At 42.2% G+C, this 24,379-nt stretch overlaps 2 protein-coding genes across 2 annotated transcripts; both read right to left on the bottom strand.

The window, feature by feature from the left end:
• Positions 1–602: 602 nt before the first annotated feature.
• On the bottom strand, positions 603–5,732 carry pnn (pinin, desmosome associated protein). The gene is made up of 9 exons (XM_084914152.1): positions 5,428–5,732; positions 4,937–5,017; positions 3,835–3,906; positions 3,502–3,577; positions 3,299–3,393; positions 3,076–3,151; positions 2,784–2,939; positions 2,424–2,562; positions 603–2,312 (listed from the first exon to the last, which is right to left on the bottom strand). Exons 1-9 carry the CDS (start codon positions 5,538–5,540, stop codon positions 1,117–1,119), a joined length of 2,004 nt encoding a protein of 667 aa, XP_084770278.1. The 5' UTR covers positions 5,541–5,732; the 3' UTR covers positions 603–1,116.
• Positions 5,733–9,204: 3,472 nt separating this feature from the next.
• Positions 9,205–24,024, bottom strand: fbxo33 (F-box protein 33). Its single transcript, XM_084914153.1, has 6 exons — positions 23,337–24,024; positions 20,607–20,717; positions 18,667–18,827; positions 18,373–18,581; positions 17,971–18,268; positions 9,205–17,478 (listed from the first exon to the last, which is right to left on the bottom strand). The coding sequence occupies exons 1-6, from the start codon at positions 23,768–23,770 to the stop codon at positions 17,213–17,215; spliced, it is 1,479 nt and encodes a 492-aa protein (XP_084770279.1). The 5' UTR covers positions 23,771–24,024; the 3' UTR covers positions 9,205–17,212.
• Positions 24,025–24,379: the final 355 nt, after the last annotated feature.

Genomic DNA, 24,379 nt, shown 5'->3' with positions numbered 1-24,379 from the left:
ACAATGACAATTTAAGAATGACTTTGGACATGACAATTCCTCATAGATATACAGTGGAACCAAATTTACTGCAATGACAAATCCAATCAGGTACACTTATGTTCCTAATTAAAAGAAATTCCCATATACTTGGCCCCACCCCTCCCTGAGCCTGGTTCTGCCGGAGGTTTCTTCCTGTTAAAAGGGAGTTTTTCCTTCCCACTGTCACTGAAGTGCTTGCTCATAGGGGGTCATATCATTATTGGGTTTTTCTCTGTATGTATTATTGTAGGATCTATCTTACAATAGAAGGTGCCTATAGGCAGCTGTTGTTATGATTTGGCTCTGTATAAATAAAACAAGATTGACTAGAACAAACATCTTCAGGGTTCAACCCCATGCTTGAAAACTAATTCAGTTCCACACCATTAAAATAAGCATGATTGTGTCTTTGTAGTACATGTATTTGAACTTAACCACTGTTGGCGCTTCGCACATCCTTAGGAAAGTATAACTTGTATTTTGAGAAGGATCTTTTTTGCCTGAACTGTGCAATGAACTGAAGAGTGTGATGTATTAAAAATAAATAAAAGCAACAAAAATAAGAATTCACACAAACAAGCATATTTTCACTACTTCAACTTTATTTTGAAGCAGATTATCAGTCATTAACCCCACCCCCAGCAAAAAAAGTTTCAATCCAGTATTTGAGCAAATCACACTTGACATTGTTGAAAACAGTGGAAATAAATGAGAATAAACAGCGTTGTCACAACAACATGAAACAAAAGTAATGTATGTGAATGGCCACGTCTATCATAACCATCAAGAGCCCAGCCTCTTCATTATGCTTAAGATGAAAAAGAGAACATTCACAACCTTCTTCACTGTGTCACAAAGACCTGTGTAAAGACCAAATCTGAGACTAAGGCTAAATCATTTGGAATTTACACCTTTACTGTTTAAGGGGTTCAATTAGAGATGGAGTCTTTTGCCTCCAAGTTAAAGATGGAGGAACTAGCCACCAGCAGACCCCCTGATGTCAAAACTATTTTATGAGGAAACAATTAATGTTGGAAGTAAATAGTTGGAAGCTTATTTTCCATCAGTTTTTACAGAAGCTGAATAAGAACCAGATTAGCGTCGCTTGTCCTTCCTGTCTCTATCTTTATGCTCCCTATCGCTCCGGGACGACCTGCCCCTTCCTTCCTCGCTCCTCCTCTTCCTCCTCTCCTTCGATCCCCTCGAGTCCCTCCCTCCTCCGCCACTCCCTCCTCTCTTGTGGCTTCGCCTCTCGTCTCCCTTCTTCCTGTCTCTATCCGAGGGCCTCCTCTTGCGTTTGCCGCTGTCTCGGCTGCGGCTACGGCTGCTGCTGTTGGATGATGAGGATGAGGAGGAAGAAGAGGATGATGAGGAGCGGCTGGACCCAGAGGAAGAAGAGGAACTTCCGCTGGAGGAGGAGCCAGAGGAGGAAGAGGAAGAGCTGTTACTGCGACTGCGGCCTTTCCTCGATTCCTTTTCCTTCTTTCTCCCTCTGCCGCTGTCCTCCTTAGCTGGGGCAGTAACAGGGACCTCCTGGGAAGCAGGTAGTTTTTGTGGGGGTTCCTCCTGGGATTTCCCCTCCACTGCCTGTCTGTCAACTGTGGAGTCCTGGACCGTAGATCCAGGGACTGTGGACACTTGTGCAGGCACACTAGGGGCTGACTGGGGTTCTGGGGTTTTAGATGCCCCATGGCTCACAGGAGACTCTGCTGCTGGTTCCTCAGCAGCGTGGCTGGGCTCGGGCTGATGGCTGGTGTTTTCGGCTTCCTGGCTGCTTACAGCTGGTTCAGAGGGCTTGCCGTCCTGGAGATCTGTGGGCCCCTGCTTACGTTCCATCTCTACCCCTACATCCTTACTCCTGTCCTCCTCCTCTACTGCCTGCTCTACCTCCATCTCCTCTGACTCTGGACTACCCTCTTTGTCTCCCTTCTCCTTCTGATCCTCTCCTTCCCGCTTCTCCTCACTTAACTCCATCCCTTCCTCCTCTTCCTCTACCTTCTTAGACACTTCCTTCTCCCCTTCCTCCATTTCCTCCTTCTCTGTCACCTTTCTATCCCTCTCCTTTCCCCTTTCCTCCTCCTCATCTTCCTCCTCCTCCTCTTCTTCCATCTCTACATTGCCCTTATTACCTGTCACTTTGACTACCTGACCTGCTGGCTTACCCTCCTCCGGCTGCTCCGTCCCTGTTGCCGCTGTGTTGCCGTCCTGTTCGCGGTTTAGTTGTCGCCGGGGACGCGACTCCATCTTGCTGAGGTGTTCAGCAAAAGCCTCACGCCTCTCTTCAAACACAGCTGTTGAGAAAAAAAAAAATCCTCATGTTATTTAGTAGACAGACCCCCTGTGAGTATATAACACCGCCACAACACTGTCAGTGCACTTCCAAAAATAAAAGTCCCACTCACCATTTAGTTTCTTGGTGGATTCATCGAGGAGTTTCTGTGTTGCGGAGCACATTTTTCCAGGCAGGTAGAAGATATGAGGCTTGGTCTTTGTGCGAATGTATTTCACCAGGCGATTATTGTGGCTGGTCCACTCCTCTTGCTTTGGATGGGGGAAAAGAAAAGAAAAAAAATTGATTTTACATTTCCCATCATTCTAGCTACAAAAACAGACTTTAAAAGACTAAGTATTAAATTGATAAAAAGTGATAAATGAAATAGACATTTAGTTTGGCCGAATCAGTAAGTCCAGTTTCATTAAAAATAAACAAAACTCAGCCACTTTCATGCTAGTCCCACTTTCAAACAAATACACCGTCTTACCAATTGAGCCAATTCCACTTTCTGCTCCAGAAGTCTCAACTCTGTCTGCTTGGCTCTCCTCTCCTCAAACAGCTCCCTCTTTTCATTCTCCACCTTCTTTCTCTCAGCCTCAGCCTGAACCTCGAGCTTCTGCTCAATCTCAGAACGCCGCTTTTGCTGCAGGATGACAAAAAGAAATATGAAGCAGAACAAGAAAACAAAATCGTGGAATTTATAACCTCATCAAGACAGAAACCTATATTTTCAAAAATACTGTTCTCATAACCAAGCAAAAGATGACTCTATTCCTCACCTTTTCTGAAGAGACATTTGACTCCTGCTTGAATTTCTGCAGGGTCCCCATGAGCAGGCCGAACATGCGCCGATTCCTGACCAAGACAACACAAACAACACCATCACACACTTAATTCTCAGCTGTAGACACGTTTTGCCATTTGCCAGATGAAATTAAACCAATCATGGCTCAGGCTATTTAGTAACCAACTCTGAATGTAAAACTAGAGTTTAAGAGCTACCTCTGTTTTCCCCTCTCATCCATGGTTTGGTCCTGAATGAGATCTCGGCGCGTTCTCTCTTTGGAGGTAGCTACTACAGACGACTGCAACGCCGGCTGAAGGAAGGACAAGAAGCAAATGTTAGGATTTTTATCACTTCAAAGCAGGAAAAAAAATCCACTGTGAGAAAGCAAATACTGATCAAGTATTTTTGACAAAATTACCTTTTTGACATCATCGTCATCCTCGGCGTCGCTGTCGTGACGCATGTCCCTCCTGGCCCTCTGGTCCCCTGCCAGCCTGCAGCCACACAAAGATCAAATACTCATAAGAGATGGTACTTTGAAATCAAGACAAGGAAAAAAAAACTTACAGAAAGCTGAGAATTCAAATAATGCCTCACATGTGCAGAAATACCCCCCCAACAAGAACCATATTTTCTTACACTTGTTAAATAATCTTAATATTAATGAAGGGTTTCAGGTAAAATGTGTTACACAAGCTCCAAAACTAGAAACTACCCAATCACTATATTATATTTCAAGTCGAGATCTCACCTTAGCAGGGCTCCTTCGATGTCCCTTTGCTTGGCAGGAGGGCCGCCGCTTCCCATGTCTGAGAGACTGCGTCTGTGAGAGGACAAAGAGGAAAACTTTAGAAATGCACAGACTGAATTTTTTGCGGTTTAAATAATTTATTCTACCTTTTTTTGGAGAGACGCAAAGAAGCTCCAAGAAAGCTGATTCTGTTCATCTGGACGTGTTGTTTTCAGTCGGAGAAATGCTTCACTCATCCAAGTGACTGAGCTCAGACTGAGTGGACTCTAGGTTTCCCCAACCTTTTAAACTGTTTATTTGCATAATGACCGAAACTACCGTTAAGGACCAACAATGGGCCCTGAGGTCAGTTTCATTGTCCTTAAGTGGTCACAGCACTTTGCATATTAAGTCACTTGAATGAGCGGCCAAAAGTTTCGCCCACTAAAAACAATGCCCTGATGAACAATCAACTTCCTGGGATTTAATTACTTGGACGATTGAGCATGCATCAAGACAAAAACAACAATTATCAAACCCTCTTTGAACATTTAACTGAAACACCAGTGGTTCCTTTACAGACTGAATCATAAAAACATCATAGACAAATGTGATTAACATTTATCTCCAACTCCATGTTTTTGTTCTTGGCTATAGTGGGTGTGGATGGTTCACATTTAAAAAAACAAAAGGCAAATTATCCTGCAAAATGGGGCAGCTTCTCAGTCCATTACAGTTTGTAAACCAAGCTACTTACTTAGTGAAAGTTATATAGTTTCTGCTTCTGATAATTAACTTACCCATAGCCGTTAATATGAAAAAAGAAAAGCACAACAATTCCCCCTTTTAATGTCTAACTGATGAAATCAATATGATTATAAGTGTGCTATTGTACAAATGGTCATACACTACGCCTTGCATTCTGTAACCAGCAACAAACCAGTTCAAACCTTCAAAACAAGGCTTATTTAAGAAGTGACGTGACGCCAAGTCTCACATTTAATACAATGTGGAAGGGGGGGGTGAAGTACTGTTGTACATACTTTTCAGATCATACACTAAAGTTGAAAATCTAAAGCTCTTTTTTTTTCGAGATGGGTTAAAGATTGGCGCAAAGATTTACCTGAGCAGGTTTATTCCTCTGCCTCTACCTCCTCCTCCAGGGCCTGCCATGGGGCCGCCAAGCCGACGGATCTGACCCGGCCTGCAAGCACAGCAGACACCGAGGTTAACACAAAGGAAAGAATACAGTCTGACAAATGAGACTCACGTTAACATTATGCGTTTGTGTTGCTGCAGAACCGTTGTATTATTAAGCAAGACAAAGTGATGTGCCGCCCGGACGACGCCTCCTGCAGGGCCTCGACTCTGTTCATCTACCAGATTTAATGTTCCAATTTAATATTTAAAGAAGTTACTGATTTGGTTCATTTTTATTCGTTTGATGGGAATAAATTAGGATGGTAAAAACATATGTGCGACAAAAAACAAGAAGGCGGTGCTGTTTGCAGGTTAGCCGACCCACGCTAACTTAGCACGCGTCGACTGAGTACAGCTCTTCAGCTTCACTCCAGGAACTCGCTAAAAAACTAAATAACCAGTTAAGCTTTTTACCTTGATTCATTAGGATCACGTCCGGTCAGTTTACGAATATTATCGTCCACATGCTTCAAACTTTCCTTGGCTTTTTCTAGCTGGTCTTGCAAGCTCCGCACTGCCACCGCCATCTTGCTTCCAGTTAGCGCGAATCACGTGTTCGTCCTCTTCTTCTACGTCTAGACTCTTCTTCTTTTTCATCCTGTCTCTTTATCAACGCATCACCGCCACCCTCTGGTCGGGAATGGATAATGCTTACTAACGTGTATGTATTGGTTCTAAAATCGGGGGTGGGTGGTGTGTTTTTGTGTATCTGAAATAAATTTAATTTCCCAGCCTTAGAAGGGTCTTTAAAATCGATTAAACTAAATTCAGCTCGGCCTTCAACTGCAGGCAAGAAGCAGCGGATTATTCACCGTGATTATTAAGAGGGAACAAGTAGATGTCGCGCTAAACAACAGCAGCACGTTTAAGCTTGATCAGCTGTCGGTAGAATTTATTTAATGTTAATTTCTAGTATCAGCTGATGTTTGTTGGCGCCACAGCTGTAAAGCTGCTGGTCATGATATCGGTTTGGATATGTGGTAAGAGGGAAACATGAAGATGAAACCAGGAGATGTCCTTACTGAATCATCAGAGCTGAACAGGTGATGGAGAAACAGGTTTACATTTTAGGTGACATGAATGAGTTGAAGGGAAGAAATTAACTGTTTCTGAGAGACAAATAACACCAGGATCCATACTTTTCTTTCTTATTCTCATTTAAAATGTCTAACTTTTAATAAATATTTATCTGAATCTTACAACTAAAGTTTTCATCTGATGTAAAATGTATATAAATACATTATTGTATTCAGTAAATATTAAGTCTAGTATATACCCTAGTAAGTTATAGTATTCTTTCCTTTGGGAAGGTACCATCTGTGCAGTCTGCAATTCTGTTGAAGAAAGATGTTTAATCTATTTGATTACATGAGAAAAATAATAGATTTCTGTGCATTTGTTTGATACGTGCATTAAATTAAAATCAGTTTTGTCAATTAAGCATCTTGAAACAGAGGGTGGGGGAGTGGTTCCCTATTTTTTTTTTCTTTTCTTTTTTTGCTGGGAGTTGGCAACCCTATTAGTTAGGTATATGTAATTATAAATTAGGTTGTTTTATATTTTTTGCTAAAGACCGTTTAGAATACCAGAATAGGGAGGGTGGTGTAGGTTTAAGTTTATTATAAAGGCTTTATGGCTTTTCCTATAATACCATGGTGGGCCGGTCACTAGTCAAAATGCCCAGGCTGATTTTTTGTCCCAGTCCAGCCCTGCTGATCACATATCACAGTGTGTGCTATTTCAGCCAACAGTGCCCCTATATCTTCTCTGAAAGTCAACTAAATGAAAAGCGTAATATCTAATTTCATAAGAAGACACATGGTTCAGTGTTATAGCCTCTTACTTCTGTAGAAGACAATAAATTAAGACCCTTTCCAGGAGCTGAAAAGTGCTATATGTGAAATGTTGTAAGAAGGCACAAAATATCTGGGAATCCTCAAAAGTTACAAAGGAATTAAACCAGAAAAAATGTATCAAAACCTGCATGGAGCAAGAGGATTTACTTCTCAAGTTAGCATCAGCAGAATAAATTTAGACTTAAAACATCTGATTTTCTGTTTTTACTAAAGCTTCATCAGAGGTTTAAAAGATACAGACGATACTCTCGAGACTGGATTAAGGACAGGAATGAAGAAAGTGTTCTTTTATTTCACTCCTCCTGAGCACAGACACTCTTTCTTCTCCTGACAGCCAGATTCAGGGTGCCTGCCTGCCCCTTTTGATCTCTATCAGTAACTGAGGAAGCCGGCTCTGAGCTGTGAGCCCCGGATTGAAAATAAAACCCTTCTGAGTCCCGCTGTTGCAGCTCTTGCATATCAAAGTGGAAACCAAACATCAAACCGCAGCTGATTTCCTGGCTTTTAACAGTGTGTGCTACAATTCTGCTGAGGATTCTTTCATATCATTCTGCTACCATTCCAATAACACTGATGTCATCATGCATTTAATTACACAGCAGAGAGCCCAGCCTTCTAAAACCCACTCCTGACTGTTGGTGGGAAAAAAATGTGTTGTTGTTTCAGCTTAATTGTGAAACGCCACAATGATAATCTCCTAGTCTCATTATCCAGATGAGAAGGAGCTCTTTGTCGGAGTCCTACAGCATTAGTGCAAAAACAGTTATTCCTGTCCATTAATTAAAAAGCTTTTTAATTAACTTTACTGTTAGCAGACTGCTTTTTAGCTATTTGTGATGCATAATTGTACATTACAGTTGGGAAAGGCAACTCGTAAAACATTTATTCCAACATATTACAAAAACTGAATTATAGCTCCACTTTCTTAGCTTACAGTAGGGCCGTGTGGTCTTCTGCTGTAGTTCATATGCTTCACGGTTTAATGTGCTGTGCCTTCAGAGAGGCTCTTGTGCACGCGTGGGTTGTAAAATCATGTATATCACTTTTCTTTTACTTTCTGAATCTCGGTTTGAAGTTTAGCACGTTGTTTTGACCATGTCTACGTACCTACATGGGTTGAATTACATTCAGGTATGATACTAGTGTTTAAAGAGGTGTACCTAATGAAGTGGTAGGTGAGTGTATACTGACATGAGGGGCATTTTCTTGCCCGTTTCATTTCTGACATTGGCGTCTTCAAACTATGATTATAATTATTGTTGGAAGACATTTTTGAGCAGATAAAAAGCAAGTCCGTGGTGACAGGCTGATGTGAGATCAGTAAGGTGGAGGCAGGAGAGCAGGAGCAGAAGGATACTGAAATCATCACAGGGGAATATTTTAACATGTGAAATAATTTTTGGAGCAGGATTTTGTAGAAGAGCTAAAAAGGAGAGACACGTTTTTCTTATCCTTGTTATGTTTTACATCTCTGGGCTTCCACGGATCCATTTGCAAGTGCTTTATGCTGTTTACTCAAAGGAAGTTCCCGAGGTGCGCTGCAGGGACTTCCTCTGAGTAAACAAAGAAATGGCAAGATAACATTATGTTATATTGGTGTTCGGTGGGCAGGGACTTAACAAGAAAAGATGAGGAATTTTCTGGTTGGTTGGGGGTGGGGGGCAGTTTAACGTTTTATCTTTACATTTGGTTATTTCATCAAATTCTTCAGTGGCACTTTCTCACTTATCCGCCCGACTCAGCCACATCAGATAGATAACTCAGCTGAAGGGGTTTTTTGAATATTGCATTAAATGGGTGACCTGAAAAGAAAAGGCAAGACCACGTTGTCTTCTTCCATCATCTCAGGAATCTTTTCTGATGATTATGTCCATTGTAGGTGTGGAAATGGTTAATAACTGAGAAATGTCATATAAAATTAGGTGAGTTGAACCTATTTAAAAAAACACAACAACAAAACAAAACAAAAAAAAAACTCAACTGCTCCTAATGACCTTTGGGTTATTGTTTTTTTAGACTAACGGGTGTGGAGGTGTGAAAAAGGCTGGGGACCACTGGATTAAGAGACAATAGACTACTTAAAGACACAGGAAACCAGTGGGTCATATAATGTCCCTGCAGACTAATTGTGACTAAGTTAGTTTTGGGTCTACTTGACATTCATGCACAATCTGCAGCTATTGTTTGTTTCTTTGTGGTACTTCAAATCAGAATAACTATGGTTTGGTTTGATGATTGGAGTTTGCAGAACGACAGACGACTTCTTTCCAACGGCAGTTTTTTAATGGATTTAAGGAGAAAAAATAAATAAATAAATAAAGACAAACGAAGCAAGTGACTTTTTATTATTTTTATTCACTGACTAAAAGAAGAGAAGCATTCATTCCACAATAATTCAAATCAACATTCGGCAGGTTGACCCCTCAAGTGTATGCCATCTGTGAGTTCAGAGGTTTTACGTGGAGGTTTATAACGCGTCCTCCCTTTTCTTCACCACAGAGCCATGGATCAACACTGTTCAATGATAAAATCTGTTCTCTTACTTCCAGAGGACTCTTCCCCTGCAGACTAATCCAAAAAACAGCTGGGACAATTTCAAATATCACTTATGTGCCTTTTCTTGTGGACATTTAGGGTAAAACTCTGTTTTGTTTGGTCTTAAAAATCCACAAGCCATCCTTTTAATCACACCTTGGTCTGTTTGATATAGCTCAGGTGAGTTACAGAATTGACTCGCTTTTAAAGCTCTGTGCAGAACAGATTTGGAAGTTTTCATTTCTGAAATATGCTCTGTGGTACGTGAAGTCTATCCAGCTGTGTTCTGGGTTCAGTCTGGTTCCCTGCTTACAGAAAGGAGGTAATAACCCGGTGCTATGTGCTCACGTTAACCGACACAGTCGCACAGGAACGTTACGCTCAGAATATTCAACATTAACGATGGTAAAACCATTTCTGCAAAAAACACACAACAACAGAGCTTCTGATTTACAAAGTCTGCGTGATTTCAGAGTATACTTCATGTTCATAAATTGAACCCGGACATGTGTTGCATAAGAGTATACCACGGTAATGCATTGTTGATACCTATACAAATATGCACTGTGTGAGTTTAGAGATCTATATAGTTTATATTTCTTCCTCTATGGTTTTTCTAAAGATGCAGCCGGGTGCCGTCAGCACTGCTTGTGCCCCCTTTGTGGCCACTAGTAAGACTGCTGTTATTGCAAACTGTCCTGATTTTAAACAAATGCACAACATTCGTACCACGATAAAACTGGGGCCATCTAGCCAGTCTCACAGAGACCAAGAGTGAGCCCGCCGTCACCGCTGCTGTCGCTGGGCTGGCTGACCAGAATCAAAAAGATCTTAAAACTAAACGATAAGATTTCAGAAATCATCATAAGGCCAAGTATTGTCATTGCAAGTTCTTATTAGTTTACATCTTCGTTTCTATTGTATGACAGTGAGAAAAACCAAATATAAAAATAGGAGGAAAAGAAAAAAGAAAAAGAGGGTGAGTGTGGATTATATGCATTCCTCTTGCATAGTTGTATTGCTGGACTGGGCAGCAGGCCTGCCTGCCTGGCTGGCTAATTAGGTTTGGCTCTCCAGACTTGACAAGAACGACTTTGTTTACCAGCCAGAAACATCACAGCCACAGTAGCTGAGATCTAAATGGAGATAGTTGGCCGACACTGAGCATGAATATCTATCAGGTCCATGATACAGTCAGGCGCTGCGTGAATCTCGCCATGCACCAACGATACTGACAGAATTTGGCCAGGTTAATGCCATCAGTGCCATTTTGTTGTTTCGCCTCTACATCTACAGAGAAGCAAATAAATGATAACACCATTACTATCGCACCCAGGCTGACATCATCGTCATCATCATCAGCTGGCTGGAAAACTAAAAGCCGGAGTGTCCAAACTTCCTGTCAGTGCTAGTACATCTAGCCTCAAACACATGTACTTATCTCTGTTACAGGACTGATTTTATACCAGTGCAATGCACATCCAGTGTTTGTCTCCAAGTTACTGAAACACATCAGGAAGCTAATCAGATTTGTCACATTCCTGCATGCAGCCAGCCCTCTGTGAGCTCATTCAGTCCTGCATGTACTGGTAGTAGTCTGTGGTCAAAGCATTTAAATGAGAAAACAAACCTAAAAAGAAATACAACCTTGCTATGAGGAAACCCTGTCTCTTCATGTTAATCCACCAGAAACCCTGAACCAGCCCTGAATGTCTTTTAGGGAAGGCTTCAGGCCCAGAACCATCTTACTACCTCTTTTTCTTAAGCTATTTAAGTTAAGTTTCATTTTCCAGAACATTCTGAGAGTCAACATCACAAACCCTCGAGTCGGCATCGAGTCTAAGCAACGATCAAAGTGGAAATGAAACTTGTGATGAGTGTCTGCCTGTGGCTCTGAGCCCGCGTTTAGGCGGATGCAGATTTGACACAGTCTGCTGCTTTGGTACTAAAATAACACACACTCATGACCCTGTCCATGTCAAGGGAATTAGCAGTGGCTATCACAGAGGTTTCATACCCATCCCTCTGTATAACAGCCTTGATTGGACAGTATATTTACAGTTCTGCAAGCATGCCACCAAGGCCAACTTTCTCAGATGGAGTGCATTAGAGGCCAGCTCTGTGGGTTCATTTAGGGGCCACGTGAGCCCAGTTATCTTCAAGGATTTCTCTGAATGCACATAACAGCACAAGAAAAAAATAAAATAAAAAGAAGCTAAATAATAATTTAAAAAAAAGAAGTTAAAGTATAAAATGGTCAAAAGGGCTGCGGCCACTTGAACGTGCAGTAAGTGCTGGTAATGGTCTCCTGAATAACTGACATCCCATCATCATCATCCTCCAGAGCCTTCAAACCTGTCATTTTTAATGGCAGGACTCATTAAAAATAAGGCTCTGCTAGCTTTGTGTCAGTCAAACAAACTCCGTCTGCATATGTTATAAAAATCAGCCCAGCACAGGCTCCTGTGCATCCAAAGTGAACATGCATCTGTGTCCTTAACATGCAGTCCTGTTTTTCACCTGCCAGACTGACTCAACATGTGAAACCACCTGATTCCACAGCCCTCTTTTTTTAGCACTGTGATAGTCAAGTTGCTTTTGTCCCCCCGCCCCTCTGTCCTTTGTGACTTTGTGTACCGGACACAATATGGCCTCAGAATGCTGAAGCATGGCATCGCAGAAACACACATTAGAAACTCAATTTACCTCCTGAAATGAACAACACCCTTCATAACCATTTCTAAGTGTTATCACACCTCCACTCTGCTCAGACCAGCTGCTAATCTGGTGTGACTCGTCAGTTCTAGATGCATCTCTGATCTCTTCACACACAGACCATTCAAAGTAAAAAATATATAGTTTTTCTGTAGATAGAGTAATCTTCTTGCAGACCTTGCAGCAGTAAACTGTTTGCTTGTCAGACGGCCTGAGCGACGCCTGTGTGGAATGTCCTGTTCCTAGAAGATCTCTAGCAGCAAATCACTTTATAGCTCAGGACTAAACACTTCCCCTCAAACTCGACCTTGGGTACAGGCTTACTGGCCAAACACCACAACACATGAGACACATGGGCCTTTGTCCTCACTCTGCTATCTTTCAGGGTGTAACTCCTCCTGGAAGCATCTGCGAGAGTGTTTAGTCCCTGACTTTACTGAGATTGAACCTTCTTAGTTTTACATTCATTTGTTCCTCACAGTGAAACAGACGATGGACAGGGAAGAGAAAGGAGGAAAACTCCAGATCACTCTGCTTAAGCCTCTGTAGGAGTGTCCTGCACTGGACCGGACTTTAAGCAACATGCACTGTAGACCCTGAGTGCCGTTTCGAGGTAACACTGTACAAGATGTGCAGCAACGCGGATCCAATAATGCCTTAAAACCCATATTCTTGTGTTTCTAAACACAGGGCACAGTCAATGACCAGACGGGAAGCCTTTTGCTCTCAGGTCTGGATTCACTCCAACCACATGGCGAGACTGTTGACATTTTATCACGTCCACAGTATGGTCCAAAGTGTAAGAAGGGCAGAGTTTGACACCAAACAGACTATTAATAGTCAGTGGAATAAACATAGGAAAAAAGGAGTGGAGAAATATCAGAATAGTAGGAGCTTTAAAGGAGAAAACAATACTGGACCAGCCTCCAGTCAGTGTGTGTCTTTGTGGGCACTTCAGATGGACTTGTGTCTGGGTTAAGTTTGTTCCTCTGTGGTCTTTGGCAGCTAAGAACACATCAAGGGTGGAGAACAGATCCAGTGACTCCTAATATTCTTTCAGCTTCAGGCCTGAGGTTTCCATCGTCCTCCTCCTTTTCCAAAAACCGATTGAACCCTGAGAACGAATGATTTCTGTTCCTGTTTCCCGCTGCAGAAGAAGTGATAAGACTACACTGGTGAACACGAGCAAGCCTCCCCCTCTCCCCTACAAATACAAATACACACAGGCATGCATACATCGCATGGGACTGCACAGCCAAAAACATCTTATTTATATATTTCTACTGCATACAAGTGAAAAGCTGAGCAGAAAAATGTAGGCAGGATCCGAGAGGAATCAAAACACGACGGCTGCTGAAACCTTCATCACTGCAGCTTTTAACCCTTAAAAACTGAACTAATAATGACAACACCTAACAAAGCCAATATTTTGCTGACAGGCAAGGTTTGAAAAGCAGTGAGACTTCAGAGGCTTTCAGGCACAAGATGGCTCAATATTCAGCTATTGGCCACAATGCTGGACTGGTTGCACTTCTGTTTGACCTCTTGTCTCCTTGGAAGGATAAACCAGGATTTCTCTACACGTGCCTTCACTAAAATAGAGTTTTTTCCATTTCTAGTTTTGTGGCGTAAGTATTTCAGCAAGCTAACAAATCTGAACTGTAATTCTGATTTTCTGAGCTTAATCTCTGGTAAAAACACCATTCCTTCCTTTAATTTTGGCAGATAAACAGCCAAATCTAAGTTCTAGCATGAAGCCAATAAAATCTAAAGACTTGTGAAGACAAGAAAGTGCTGATGAAATGAGAGTGGAACAGCTTCTTAAAAAAATCTACTTGCTTATTTGAGGTGACCATTTACTTTGACATTACATTCTACTAAACACTGCCGTGATTTTTACACCTCTTACCTGTCTGACATCTACTAACAATACAAAGCTGTAACAGCTCTAACATCTCTCACATAAAAGAGCTTTTAAAAAGAAGAAAGAAGGAGGAGCATGGAGGAAAATGAGATTAAAAAACCAACACGTTTTGGTCTGAATGTGTGATGTTGGTACGTTTCCCCTCTGAGTGTACAGAGCTATTTACAGCCACAAACAGCCTTTAAAAGAAACTCTTGGTACCAAAGTGCATTTATCCTGAGATATGAACCAAGGACTACAGAGATTATCATGGCTAAACCACCAAGGTCCCCTTAAACAGACAAGCAAACATTTGGTATCCGGGGCCAGTCGCTGCGATTAATTCATTCTGAAACTAACAAAGTGCTGGCACACTGGTTCCATATCAGTCCATGGGGAAGAGAATAAAATCACTAAGGTCAACACTGTAAACTATAGACCCTGATATGGACCTTTACAGTGTGCAGTGCCATTGTCCTCGACCTTTACAAATCCATGCCTGAGCTGAAGCCATTTGGGTGGGCAGCTTTTCTGACAGTGGCTCGTTTACGCACGAAAGTTGGGTACATTTAAGTCTAACCCAACTTCCATTTTTCCTGTTAAAACCTCAACTCAGCTCAGAAAACTCCAATAGGACCTCATAGCCACTGAGCAGTCACAACACTGTAGGATCACACTGCTATACTGAGCCCAGTAATCAACTGCTGGTGCTCGTGTCTATCTGGAGTCATTTGGTCTATGATGCCTCGCTTTAGCTGTTAACATTCATTTCATGTATTAAAGTGATCGCATTCACTTGAAAGCAGACAAGTAAAGACACTGACTTAATCAAAGTCATGCAATTGTGAATGAATGAGGACAAGCTCAGCCAGACCCACAGTGCCAAAGCATTTCACCTCAGATGACCGACCATCAGTTCAAACATTAATTGGGCCCAGCAGGTCCCCCATTGACAGCATAGATTCATTTGAACCACCCCACAGACTCTCAGTCCCTCACATCTACTGAAGATATAAGACACGTGCAGCAAGCAGCATGGTTGTGCCATTCTTTAGTCTTTATCAACCATAATCTTTGAAAACAAATGTATGATTAGGTTTGCTGACCCCTCCGACTGAGGGTCTATCGGATGGCAAGATAAACAACAACATCAATAACAACAACTGTAGCCAGAAAACAAGGGGCTGTTTCAAAAGGCAACTGTGACTCAAGAAGAAATAATCCAAAGAAAATAAAATAAAAACAAAACTTCTACTCACATTAACTGATTGTTTCACACAAGCTACACAACATTGCCACCACTGCTGGTCGTAGAGACATTAAAAGCCTACCTGAGACTGACAGAAGCAGCTTTCGTCACATGACCCGAAACCTTACTGCGCTGCTGCATTGAAGGAGGAAGAGGAAGAAGGGGAAAAAAAAAAAAAAAAAAAAAAAAAGCGCAGTCTTGGCTGTCAGTGAAACCTACAATGTTAAAACTCAGCTATTCAGCAAGAGTAAGCCTTCAATGGCTGGCCAACAGCGTCAGAAATGAATTAAGTTACATTCCCCCCCTCCTTGCTCTCAATCATGATTTGTTCCCCCTCAAAAAGAAAGAAGAGCTCTTCCTACCAACAGTACTGCTGCCATGACCTGTGTGATAGCTGCTCCTGCAGAATACTGCTGCTGTTCTAACATGGCCTCACCAAGAGTTTGGAAGCTGTTACAAAAGAGATTACTTAAATCACAAATATACATATGGCATTAAGAAACAAAACTCCATTTTCTCTTAAAAAAAATATGAAGGACTACTTGAAGATGTTTCTGACCTCAGAGCCCTCCAGCGTCATGATTTTTGACTGTGTCATGCGTCCCTTCTGCGTTCTTACAAACAACTGGAAGGCTCTGAAATCAGAAAGGCAGAGATATTCATCCTGAAAGTAGAAAAAGATTTTCTAGTTGTCGTTTTGTGATGAGCTGAATTTTGTAGTTTGGCCCTGAAAGTGAGTCAGAATACGGGGCTTCCCCATTTAGCTGACGCTGAGGTTTCCCTAGAAAGTCAACAAGTGAGCAGGGTGCAAAGTGTGTTGGCGACAAGCATGTAGCAATATTCTCCTCAACACCATCGGTAAGGATCTCAAAACCCCTAAACTATTTTGGCTTTGAGTCGCCCCCCCCTCAATAATTATCAGTCATGGCGATGACACGGCTGTTACATTAAAACTCACTAGCAGCAGCCACAGCCATTTCACAGTGGCGTTTCCCACCCGGCTGGCAAGGCTCTCGAACTAGTGGACAAGTGGACGAGATGCTCTTTCAGAGCGACAGAAGAAGCAGCTATGGTTGTGTTACCCAGGAAGTTACTAATCAGTAAGTTTACAGACTCCAGACAGATGGACACAGAGCAATGGTTTGTTAAAAAGATTAAAAAAAGAAAACGAGAAAGAAAAGAACTAAAGCTAATAGCTTGTGTCTGAACACACAACCCTTCTTAAATCCCTACAGTTCATCACTCAACCCGCCTGCCTGTCCTGTTCTAGCAGTGAGCAGGATAATATATCTGTATTTAAATACACACAAAGCCAATACAGGCAAGGGAACCACCACGCGGGAAGAAGGAAAAAGAAACCCCAACTGGGTTATACAAAGAGCAAGGAGGGATGGAAACAGTCAAATTAAAAAACAAAGGAAAACAAAACAAATCAAAAGGTACATTACACAGATGCTCCAGAGGTTATTAAGGTGAAGGAAAGAGCTCTGAATACTTGTGGGCAAGACCAGACCAGACTGAGCTGAGCGGGCGCTGGAAGCCGCACGCTGACCCACAAACTAAAACCTGTGAAGTCCTGCCAGCTGTCAGATCTCTGTGTGATATTCAAACCGAATGCTTTTCAGATTGTAATTAGCAATCCAGTTTTAAGTGAATACTCCTATCTGCAATATACATATATTTAAAACATCAGAAGCTGAATCCATTTTTCAAGCGACTGGCCAACTGGATAATAAGAGCAGCAAAGCAAGACGACGTTGAAAAATGGTCAGACTTAATTATGGAAAAAAAATTAAAAACAATCAGCTCACGTCAGTTCACATAATTTATAGACTATTCTTAAGCTCCACTTTAGATTTCTCGTTGGGCCTTGCACTCTGTTGGTCTGGTCTGGTCTTGACACAGTTTAGGCTGTGATGTCTTGGGTTTGCCATCCTCTGTCTACATGCCCATGCTGAAGGCGCGCAGCTCATGATGGAAGTGCTGGGTGGGTTCGGACAAAAACACGCTGGAATCCAGGCAAGGCTGCCAGACACGGCCGAGGCCCAGAGAAACCTCCTTGACCAGGTTGTGGACTGGGTCGCCCTCTACGCACACCGACTGGTCTGGATCAAAGTCGATGCTCTCCTCGGAGACGGTCAGGACACGGAGACTGGAGCCTCGCAGTCGGGAGATGGCCACCAAGTTATGGGACCACACAGTGTAACCTAAATGGATTCAGGCACTAATCATTCAGATTTCAAAGCTAATAATGAACATGTTTTGCAGATTTATACTCGAAACAAACCATAACAACTTCTTTTTAATACGGCCTACAGGAAGGCAAGACTGCCAATGAACTCTGCAGTTACTTTACTGCTGGCTTCCTTCAAGCTACATTAGCTCTCCTGCTAGCAGCCAGTGCACTGCTGCCGATGCGTAGTGTAGTAAGCATACCACTGAATTAAATAATAGTCTGTAGACTGGCTTTTATAAAAAAATAAAAAAAAATAAAAATAATAATTATTCAGCTTTTTCCAGGGATGCAATCTAAAAATATTGGACTGGTGTGTCCACAGTCACAACAGTAAGTCCACAGCTTGCTGCACTGTTTAGAAAACAGTCACTACAGGCCTGTTTTGTATGGAATTATTACCACTAGCCACACAGATCTGACCAACTACAGCTCACATTCTATCAAAGAAACAAACTGAACTCACCATGTATCACGAGTACAGCCAGCTGAGTACATCTCCATGTCAAGAGGACCAAAGGGTCTTCGTTACGATTGATGCTGAGGTCAGGGAAGTCAGGGCCATCCCTCAGGAGAAGGAAGTGAGTGAGCGTTTTGTTGTACTGCTGGGAGATGAGCTCCAGTGTGGCATCGGTCACCGGCATGCTGTAACTGTCGAGGTGAAGTCGCTCGAGGGGAAGGCTCGGCTTTAGGACCCTGAGGAGCTCAGAGCTGTCGACCTCCAGGGCCATGACGTACACTCGCAGGTTGGCGCTTACACGAACCTGGGGAAGACCAGGTAAACTTACTGATATGCTACGATTTACTAAATACACAGAGCCTCAATTCAGCATGAAATAAAAGCCACAATACAGAATCACAGCAGTACCAGTGCCTTCCAGTTATCCTCTGTAGCAGTCCCTTCTAATGATTTAAACTCCAGGGTGGCCCCGTTGAGCAGCAGGGAGAGGCGATGAAGTGGAGTTCGCCGTGGAGATGCCAGCAAACCACAAAGCTCAGAAGTAAAGTCAGTAAAATCGAGAGCCAGAGAATGAAGGTTAGAGAGGCGATCCAACTCAGATGGGGAGACGAGGGGCCCTGAGGGAAATTCAGAGGAAAACTGTCAGTTATTTGTCATTACTGTCATATAATGTTTACAAACTATATGATGTAACAGACATACCAAGCTGATGGTCCAGTAAACTTAGGTGCTGTAGGGTCTCAGCTGAAGGATTGGACAGGCAGGATAAAGAACAGGAAGTCACCAGGCCCAGCATGAAGCTACAAGACAGCCACCTCAGCTGCCTGCTGTTGGAGAGGACCTCCATAAACAACTGTTGGATTCTATTGAGAGACAAAGAAAGATCATTTAAAAAACCAGAATGACTACAGCTGCCGTCAAATCTGGTTTAAAAAACAAAACAATCCCCAATCATCAGGGTATATACACTTTCAAAATGTGCCGACTTTATGTGTTTAAATGTAAGCCTAAAATGGATCTATTGTAATGATGTCCAAACAATTTCGACACACACACACACACACACACACACACGGAGCTATGCTCAGCAACTTGGTGCATTTCACTCAGTGTTTTATGGCCAATTGTGTCTACAACACAAACCACAGAGCACAGAAGCTACACTGAATGCACTGAAATCTCATTTTTATTTAAACATCACTTACTGAGCTACTGCTCAGCTGCAAAACAAATCCACAACAACTGCTGTGAATGAGACAAAAAGCTATCAAGGCAGGCAGCGATGTGTATGTTATTCTGAAAAGCCAGTAGTCCATGTACTCTGTAAGTTAAACTGACATTAAAAACACCTGATACAAACCGGCCAACTACGAAACTCTTTGCCAGTTAAGTGAAGGCTATTGATCATACTGTTACAGTGGATCACTCTGCTGAGGAATCTGGGATCCTTGCATTCATGTGGATGTTACTGGACATTAGTAAAAACTGCAGCTGGACAATACGCTCTGGACCTCAAGAAACAAAAACAAGGCACCGTCCTCATCCTCTAAATACCCTAAGAAATCCCATGTACATGCCCCAAAGAGTGAGAGCTGTCTGGGAGGCATAATGGACACAAAGACTGTATTAAAAAAAACGAGGTTGTGTGACCTTCTTCATAGTCCACTTCTCATCATTGAGACAGGGAGTGGATCTACATGTACCTATCAGAGCATGGCTATCCATCGTCCACCATAATGTGTGTCCCAAATACAAAAACACTCCGAGCATAATGGGAAATAAATAAGAAATAGCAGCAGGAGGGCCGAACTCAAACGCAATGACTAATTTAGGCTGCCGCAATTAATAAACACAAATGGACAGAACATATAAAACTGGATTCAAGTCATAACATTTTCTGTCTTTTTACTTTAACCTATATATCAATCACTGACTGGCTCAGCTCCCCGTGCTGGGCCACCTCTCAATGACCATCCAGGTGGAAAAGTTATATTATCCTCAGAATTGTTATGCAGGGGGAAACTATATAATAAAGCCAGGAGCTTTTCTTTCAAGCTGTAAATATGTTTCTTAAAGCTGTAAAGTTGGCCATTTAAAAATGGAGTCTATTGGGACTGATTTGCTTTTGGAGCCAGCCTCAAGTGGCCAGCATTTTTGGCACTTCCGCATTGGTTTAATTCATTTGCTGTCTGCTCAGTGCAGAGGTGTGTGCATACATTCAGATTTGATGGGAATCAAAATTTTCCACCAGGGTCGATATACGTAGACGTTGGAAACTGGGTTATGTAAATGACCACTATTTAAAGCCCTCAGTCTCTTAAACACCAACAACACACAAAAACAAACGCTCCTTTTTCAGAGAGTCAATGCTTTCTAATAACACTCAGTTTTCTAGGCAGAAACCAGACACACACTTTGAGTGTTTGACGTGGACAAAGACTGTCCTGTGATGAAAAACTGTCTTTTCTTAATTTTGTAAATTAATTGCCCTTTAGAGACACCAAACACCGCACACTTTCCATTACAACAAGATGCAGCAGTTTTGGAAATATTACTCATTCACACCCACATGCAGCTTTAATTATCACATTTGTCAGTCATTTCAGTGAAACCTGTTTTCATGCTTCGATGTTGTGACTTACTCATTGATCTTTTTGTCCCCCTGGTGGATTAGATGCAGGTGAGAGCTGTCTAGTAGTCCCTCTTGCTGGAGAATGAAGGTGTCTCCATACAGACTCAGCTTCTGCAGATTTCTGGATAGACAAAGACACGTACAGTTAGAAAAAAAATTTGCAGTTATTACTAGAACACCTGTATCAACAGCAGCAAGTCAGATGAGTCATCGATCCAAACAACTTAAAAAAAGGTTTCACCTGTTAAACAAACTGCAGCCATTTTGTTCAGTGTAATTTAGTCTTCACTTCTCCTGAGCTGCTTTCTATCCCGCACAGAATTATGGCTGCCCTGCACTTTCCCGCAGTGCTGTTGAAAGCCCTTTATATCCTGGCACCCAAAATAGATTGGCAAAGATCAAGCAGCAGTGTATACGCCAAAGTTGATTCTTTCGAACACTGATGCAGTCAATGTAAGCATAGTGGTCACAATGCAGCCAATTACCTTGTTTCAAACAGACGATCTACACCTCTTTTGATAGTAATGTTTGGAAGATCACCAACATAAACATGGTGAAAAGCAGAAAGGACGAATTTCTTTATAGGACCGGTTACAAATATAAGAGTGAAGGGCAGGTTTATCGGCAAATACGATGACATTTTCTTTCACATCAGTGTTGTTTTGGCTAAATGAACCAACAGGATTAAGAGGCAATAGATTTATTCTTGTTATAAACGTATTGGAAAATTTACATTTTAACATTTTAAGCCATTTTATCACTTCAGTTTAATTTGGTCAGACATAAGTTACAATCAAATAACTGCAAATGACAATAACATGTATATGAATATCTTAAGAAATTAGTTAACAATTATTTTTACTGTTTTCATAATGATTGTGCTTAAAGTCAGTATCCCTATGAATGATGATGACGACCTTTAAATAGTCCAACAGTACAACGATACAAGATACCAACAGCCATTACATTATAAACAAATATGAACCTTATCTGGGTGATGTGCAGTCTTCAAATAATAGTCAAACAGGTTCCATTAACCCAGAATTTCATAATTAGTGCATCCCTACAATCAACACTTCGCAAAGTGCCATCATTTATTGAAAACAGTTCCTGTTGTAGGCCATTTTCCCAACATTTTTAAATGTCTGAATTAGCCAACTCAATGCTGATGGGAACATATCCCCTGCATAAGTGTCGCACATGCACCAGTGCAACCACAAGGGTTTCATACAGCCGCACATGGCACAGGCGTACCTGCGAGGTGCAGCGCATGTTACGTTTGATATACCCACTTCCTGTGTATCAGCTGAGAGTTCAGGTTTATGGGCTCATGCGCAGCTACTTAGTGCCCTTAGAAAGAAACAACAACTTGTCTGTTCTCATTATTTGGAACATACGTCAGTGCTGGTGGAGCTGGCTCAGTGCACTAAATGAAAGGAACAACCCCCCCCCCCCAAAAAAAACCCCAAACAAACAAACAAAAAAAAAAAAAACCCACCAGGCTTCATTACCCAATAGCGAGCTCTGAAGTTAGAGGTTGCAGTCCTGATCTTTTCAAAGCTACCATGCACAAAACAGACCATGGTTCTTAGATTCTCATAATGCTTTATCACCATGATGAGATCAGTGGAACAAGTTCATCCATTTATTTCAGTTCTGCTTTCCCCACCAAGCCCACTTTCACAATTCTACATCTGGATGAACCTAAATTTGTCACATTTTAAAAGTGTGTTTGAATATATCAGGTGTCTGGAAGTGGATTACCACAGATAGATCATTATTGGTGTCTATATGTTGCCTAATACACACACAGATAGTCAGTGAAAGTGTTGTGTAGGAAGTGGGAGAACATCCTTCCTCTGCTGCTGAAGCTTATACAAACAACAGCCTGTTACTGAACTGAAACGTTATCAGTTAAAAGACAGCATTGGCACCAAATGCAACTTTCTGGATCTAGCTAGTAAAGCTGTACACCAGCAGGGAAGTGGGAAAGGGTTTAAGTTGTCCTTAAACTGAAACAACTTTAAAACAAACAACAAAATAATGTCAAATATTTCAACCCCTTTAGTAGAATTAAGACAAAGCAATCAGTTTTGAATGCCAGCATCACAAAACACTGTAAAGAAGACGGGAGAAGGTGGAAAAAGGTGTGATATGGCTGCACCAATGAAATCAGAAGCGTTAACAGTGTCAAATTTTGACAGAGTAGGAGAAATTATCCTTTGTGTGTGTGAGAGAGAATATAAGTGATCACGTCCTACAAACGGACAACAGGCTAAGTACATCCACACACTGTATGTGTGTGTGTGTGTGTGTTTTTATGTCAGTGCTGATATCAGCAAGTCACAGCCAACAAAGCCTTCTAGCCTCCACCAGTGCTGCATTGTACCTGCTGCTATGGAGAGACCATAATGAGAAGTGTAAAATAGGACAGGTGACAAAAGGCATGCAGATGCCTCGCACATGCACTACCATTTAATTTATACATGCAAAGGTGCCCTTAATAAACCATATACATAACGCTTGCTGCCACTGCAAAGACCTGGCATGATTACGTAACTCCTAATGCCAGGGTTTGTTTATAGCTAACTGAGCTAGCCAGTTGCTAGCTCACTGCGACGCACCTAAACCCGAGAAATTTAAAAAACAAAACAAAACAGGGCGAACATGTCAAGCGAATTTTTCACTCCAATTAAAAATATCAAAGCAGACATTTCCAGAGGTTATTTTCTAGTATTACCTATTGTTTCGGATGCTGGTGAACACACATAACACCTGGTCCAAGTAGGTGGCCACGGCGTCCCTCCATCGCTCCTTGTGCTGCGGGTCGCTATCGGGACCCGGAGGCTGGTCCATTCTGGCGGACGACGGGTCGCTGTTCTGATGGCTAAGGTTTCCTTCCACCGGTGCGAGCTCTAGCTGCAACTCTCGCACAAAAGAGCCAAACTTTCGCATAAGGAACTCAAGCTTCGGGGTTTCGTCGGAGCTGGAGCATCCACCGCCACCTATTCGCAGTTTGAGCTCGGTCCACAGCGCGGGGTAGAACAGACACTCCCTCCAGCGAGAGCACACAGCCGAGGCCCGGAGCTTGTCTCGGTCGGACAGAAAGGAGAATATGTGGACAATAAGCTCGCCGGGCAAAGCCATGGCTCCGACACCCCCGCACAGAGCCATGGCGAGCTAAAAACGGCAAAAGCTGCTGTCGAAAAACCAACCAAACGTAAACGAAATGTCACAACCGTTTATTAAAGCGACGAGGTAGCAGCTGCGAATATCAGCGACGTTTCTTCCTCTCGGTGAAAACAAACCGTTTTCAGCTTTGCCTTCAATACTACTGGAACGTACCACTCCACCGAATTACACGGGGACGGAAACAATCCCCACAAACCTTATCAAAACATCCATCGCAGGTATTCCTTTTTTATTTTCTAACACTAATATTTTATTCTACCATGCTGATGACTTAGTGGTATTTTCATCAGATTTGGGGTAACCCGTGGCCGCATCGATACCTTGTCACTTGAATGGTTTCATCCGAAGGTGCTGTTATTTTTGCCATACTGACGTGCTCCGTTAGAGGGCAGTGTTTCTCGGCTGGAAAAAACCCGAGCCTCCACATGATCTTTATTTTGGAGTAAGTTTCCAGCACGACACACCCCCTCCAGTTCATGCCACACTCAAAAAAAAGAAAGAAAAAAAATTACAAGGACAAATGCATGGTATGAAAATAAGTTGCAGAGCATATTTTTAACCAATGAACTACATCCAATGTGAAAAGTCTGG

Source organism: Perissodus microlepis, chromosome 19, assembly GCF_051167445.1.
Source record: "Perissodus microlepis isolate ML-2025 ecotype Zambia chromosome 19, ASM5116744v1, whole genome shotgun sequence".
NCBI classification, from domain to species: domain Eukaryota; kingdom Metazoa; phylum Chordata; class Actinopteri; order Cichliformes; family Cichlidae; genus Perissodus; species Perissodus microlepis.
Note: the sequence above shows the minus strand (reverse complement) of the source record. Positions and strands in the feature narration are given on the sequence as shown.